The sequence below is a fragment of the Dufourea novaeangliae genome, unplaced genomic scaffold, assembly GCF_001272555.1.
Source record: "Dufourea novaeangliae isolate 0120121106 unplaced genomic scaffold, ASM127255v1 scaffold874, whole genome shotgun sequence".
Lineage (NCBI taxonomy): Eukaryota > Metazoa > Arthropoda > Insecta > Hymenoptera > Halictidae > Dufourea > Dufourea novaeangliae.
The window spans coordinates 1-5232 of record NW_015374733.1 but is presented as its reverse complement, the minus strand read 5'-3'; the positions used below and the strand labels follow the sequence as shown (position 1 = coordinate 5232).

Below are 5232 nucleotides of genomic sequence, written 5' to 3'. Positions count from 1 at the left end.
ACCTGCCGTTTGACCTGGGCATCAACGGAAGTGGCATCGTTCCCTGAAGGAGGCTTATTCACAAGAATCATCACGTCATCGGAGAGACACGGACTGGACCAGTCAGGGGACAGACAACCACCTCGCACGCATCGTACAGGACATCACTCGAGTGAGTACAGCGAGTGTCTTTTCCTATCTGTACATTTTGCCTTTCCTAATCGCCTCAATTGCTACTAAGATGGCTACAGGTCAAGAGTCTGTCACTTTAAAATCGTTGCGTAAACAACGCTCAACTATTAAAAGCCAATTAACGCGTTTACGAACATCTTTGGATCAGAATCAGGTGTTAGAGATTCCGATATTAAAGGGACGAAAAGAGAAATTAGAAGAGTGGTACAATTCCTTCAATCAAATACAGAATGCAATAGAATCAGAAGATGAAATTTCCGACCATGAAGCAGTTAGGGAATCTTTCGAGTCGCAGTATTTTGATATTTCGGATATTATTAATACACGGTTACATAGATTAGAAGAGTTGGCTAAACCTGCAGGTAATTCATCAAGAAATCGTGCGTTAGAGTCACCGGCAAATGTTACGGTGAGCCAAAAAACATCGTTGTTACCAAAAATGGAGCTCCGTACATTTGACGGTAATCCACTTGAGTGGCCGAGCTTTCACGATACTTTTAAAAGTTTGGTACATGATAATGATGAATTACCTGCGACGCAAAAGTTCCATTTGTTAAGAAATTCTTTACGCGGAGAATTGACTACATTCATGGAGAGTGTCACAGTATCGGAAACGAATTATATGGTATCTTGGGACATGCTGCAAAAACGATGCAATAAACCGCGACAACTAGTGCAAGCTTATTTAAAATCGCTATTAGAGCTCGCGAAAATCGAGAAAGACACTCCAGCTAATCTACGCATGTTAGCTGAGAAAGCGCAAATGAACGTACAAGCGTTACGCGTTTTAAAGCAGCCCACGGAATATTGGGACGCGTTTTTAATTTTCCTCGTAACTAGGAAATTAGATAAAGACACGCGCAGGGCCTGGGATAGAACTTTGGAAAATGAGGAAATACCAAAATTTGAGGATTTAATTAACTTCATTCTAAAGCAGGCGAGGGGTGATGATGTAGAGGATGAGCAGGATAATTCTAGACCGTTCAACCATATGAAGTCTCAGAAACGGGGACAAAGTTATGTATCTCGAAACAACATGAGTTTGTGTTTCCTATGCAACGAGACACATGAAATTTTAGTTTGTTCGGTGTTTATTAGAATGACACCCCGTGAACGATCGGACGCGGCTAGAAAGGCGAAGCTTTGTCTCAATTGTCTTCAACCGTCGCATAATGTACAAAACTGTAGATCGAGAACTTGCAGAAAGTGCGGTCGTAAGCATCACACGATGCTTCATTTTGCTGCTTCAAAACCGGAGAGTTTTGCGAACACACAGGCAAACCCTTCGGATAATAAACCGATTTCAGAGCCTGTACGTAACACTTTGACCGTAGCGTATGATTCGGAGGTCTTACTTGGCACCGCGCAGGTAAAGTTTGTGGATAGGTATAATAACGAACACCTTTGTCGCGTACTGTTGGATGGAGGTTCGCAAACCCATTTTATTACGCATCGTCTAGCGGAAAAACTGCAATTGCCCAAACGCAAAATAGATTTAACTTTCGCGGGATTAAATCAATTAAATACGCGCGCGGAATATTCTGTATCAGCGATTATCAAGTCAAGATCAGGTGTATTTAAATCTGAGGTAACATTTATAGTTTTACCTTCGATTACCGGTGTATTGCCCTCTCGTCAGGTAGATCGGTCAAAGCTGGCAATACCGACTAACGTATCGCTAGCAGATCCCGAGTTCCATAAGCCCGCGGATGTTGATGCTTTACTCGGAACTTCATTATTTTATCGGTTACTTAGCGTTGGCCAAATAAAATTGTGTCAAGATTCGGTTATACTGCAGAAAACACAGTTAGGGTGGATAGTGACGGGAGAAACCAACGTCACTCAAAACGCTCGTAATCAGTCCGTTCGTTCGTGTCATGTCACGACAAATGTAGACAAGCAATTGACGCGTTTTTGGGAAATCGAAGAGTTGCCCAACAAAAAATTTCTTTCCGCTGAGGAAACAGCATGCGAGATGAATTTTGCCGCCACTACGATTCGCGATTCCGATGGCAGATACGTTGTAAGATTACCGTTCAACGAAAAGAAAGGGTTATTGGGCGAATCGCGAAATGCCGCGTTAAAGCGGTTCTTTTCATTAGAACGGAAGTTACAGCAAAATCCGGAGTTATTTCGAGAGTATTCAGTTTTTTTAAAAGAGTACGAAGATCTCGGTCATATGAGCGAAACGCGTGACGATCGTCCTACCGAAGGGTTCTATCTTCCACATCACGCGGTGATCAAAGAGTCGAGCGCGACTACTAAGACACGGGTGGTCTTTGACGCGTCCGCGAAGAGTCCGACGTTTGAGATACGCGGAAGAGTTCGGCAAATAAGTTGAGCAGCCGCGTACGGTACATTTGGTCCTTCGAGCCGGATTGTCGGTTCGTTCAGAATTCACACGTATGTGCTAACGGCAGACATCGAAAAAATGTTCCGTCAAATTAAAGTGGACCCGCGAGACAGAATGTATCAAAAGATCCTGTGGCGGGCAGCACGAGAACAGCCAATTAAGACCTATGAATTAAATACGGTCACGTACGGCACAGCTTCTGCACCCTTTTTGGCGGTTCGGTGCTTGAAACAAATAGCGGAGGATGAATCGAGGAAGTTTCCATTAGCATCACAAATTTTCAAACGTGATTTTTATGTTGATGATATGCTCACGGGAGCCTCTGATTTTGAAAGCGCTCGAAAGTTGCGAGATGAACTAATAGCTCTCGCACAGCTAGGCGGTTTTCATCTGCGTCAATGGATGTCTAACGACATTGGTCTTATTGAGACATTAAATACGGGCACTCAGCAGAAACTGCTGTGTTTAGAAGCAACTGATTCGAAGAAAACGTTGGGAGTAGTATGGAATCCTGCTGAGGATTACCTATTATATTCCGTGAAATCTTCATCGGACAGTACGCGTATGACAAAACGACTGATGTTGTCGCAGATTGCTCAATTATTCGATCCGCTAGGATTATTAGGTCCCATAATTGTACAAGCGAAAATTTTAATGCAGCAACTGTGGAAGTCAAACGTAGGGTGGGACGAAACCGTTCCGCAGCAGGTATATTTACCGTGGTCACACTTCAAGAATGAATTATACCTGCTCAGTTCCTTTACCACTCCGCGACATGTGATCATGAAGCAAGCGACGCAATTGCAATTGCATGGCTTCTGCGATGCAAGCGAGACGGCCTACGGGGCTTGTATCTATATTAGATCAAGTAACAACAATAGCAAACATCAGGCGTCTCTTTTGTGCGCCAAATCGCGGGTAGCGCCAGTTAAGACCCTCTCGCTTCCTCGACTGGAGCTGTGTGCGGCCAAATTGTTGGCAAACCTATATTGTGAGGTGACTAATGCAATGTCGCACTTGCATTTTGATCGTGTCAAATTTTGGTCTGACTCCACCATTACATTACATTGGATAGCGACACCTCCACATCAGTTAAAAACTTTCGTGGCCAATAGGGTTAGCGAATTACAGTCATTAACTGATCCAAAGGATTGGGCTCACGTAGCAAGTGAGGACAATCCGGCGGATTTTATTTCTCGAGGTCAAACGCCGTCACAATTCATTGCAAACCATATGTGGTTGAATGGTCCGTCTTGACTCAAATTTAATGAGAGCGAGTGGCCAAAAAGTAATATCATTCCTATCGAGGTACCTGAGAACCGCGTGATAGTAGCTTTATACGTGACTCATAGTTGCACTTCTATTCTTTCTCGATTTTCGACACTGCACAAATTGAATACAGCCATTGCGTACATGCGATGCTTCGTGTGTAACGCAAGGGTTGGGGGTGCGAAAAGGCACGGTAGTCTCACACCTGAAGAAATTCAAGCGGCTCACCTTTCCATTATTAGATTAGTGCAAAAAGAGGCATTCACGTCAGATATGCAAAATTTAAAACTTGGTAAATCAGTTAACAAGGCTAGCAAATTGATTAATTTACATCCGTTTTTAGACAAGGAGGAAATACTTAGAGTCGGTGGCAGGTTAAAGCATGCTCCGATTAGTTTTGATCAAAAATATCCGATTTTGTTACCAAGGAAGCATCATTTGACAGATTTAATAATAGAAGGGGAGCATTTGCGTCAATGGCACGCTGGTACTCAGGCTACGTTACACGCAGTTCGGCAACGATATTGGCCTATTGACGGTAAGAATAGTACACGTTGTATTATTCATAGATGTATTCGTTGCTACCGAGCATGTCCCAAGGTAGCGTCTTACATGATGGGCGACCTACCTGCTGCGAGGGTCACACCAACTCGTCCTTTTGAGAATGTCGGTATAGACTATTGTGGTCCGTTTTCAATTAAAGAGAAGAAAGTTCGGAACCGTACAGCAGTAAAGGCGTACGTTGCAGTCTTTGTTTGTTTTGTGACAAAGGCAGTTCATTTGGAGTTAACAACTGATTTAACTACCGAGGCGTGCTTAGGAGCATTAAAGCGTTTCTTCGCGAGAAGAGGTATAGCCAGTCATATATACACGGACAATGCAACTAATTTTGTAGGAGCCAGAAATGAGATAGTTAAATTAAAGGCATTTTTATCTTCTGATGAATATCGCACTAGGGTTCAAGACTTTTGCAATAAGGAAAACGTACAGTGGCATTTCATTCCACCACGGTCACCGCATTTTGGAGGCCTATGGGAAGCCGCTGTACGATCGTTTAAAAAGCATTTGTATAGAACTGTTGGAAACGGATTGTTCACCTATGAACAATTCAATACATTTATTATTCAAATTGAGGCGATTCTCAATTCTCGACCTCTTATCCCACTTTCCTCGGATCCAAACGACCTAATTGCCCTCACTCCAAGCCATTTCCTTATTGGGGACTCGCTGTCGACTCTGTCAGAGGGTGATTTTCGAGATGTGGCTACTAATCGCCTTTCTTTGTGGCAACACATTGAGAAGGTCAGACAGCATTTCTGGTCCAGGTGGCATCGTGATTATTTACATCAACTGCACACCAGAAACAAATGGCATCTCGGAGATACTGCACGTTACAAGGAGGGAGCTATGGTAATTGTCCAGGAGGACAACGTGCCACC

The 5232-nt window shown here is 43.4% G+C and overlaps 2 protein-coding genes across 2 annotated transcripts; both read left to right on the top strand.

Moving 5' to 3' along the window:
• Positions 1-220: 220 nt before the first annotated feature.
• LOC107193218 lies at positions 221-2512 on the top strand. The gene has a single exon (XM_015582623.1). The coding sequence runs from the start codon at positions 221-223 to the stop codon at positions 2510-2512; it is 2292 nt and encodes a 763-aa protein (XP_015438109.1).
• Positions 2513-2638: 126 nt separating this feature from the next.
• Positions 2639-5203, top strand: LOC107193217 (the record flags this gene model as incomplete). The annotated part of the gene is made up of 2 exons (XM_015582622.1): positions 2639-3692; positions 3927-5203. Coding segments are annotated over exons 1-2 (2331 nt in total), but the record flags the coding sequence as incomplete, so codon positions are not given.
• Positions 5204-5232: the final 29 nt, after the last annotated feature.

What these genes read in the sequence shown, in the direction of transcription:
- LOC107193218 (XM_015582623.1), top strand. Translation starts at nt 221, where the DNA reads ATGGCTACAGGTCAAGAGTCTGTCACTTTAAAATCGTTGCGTAAACAA.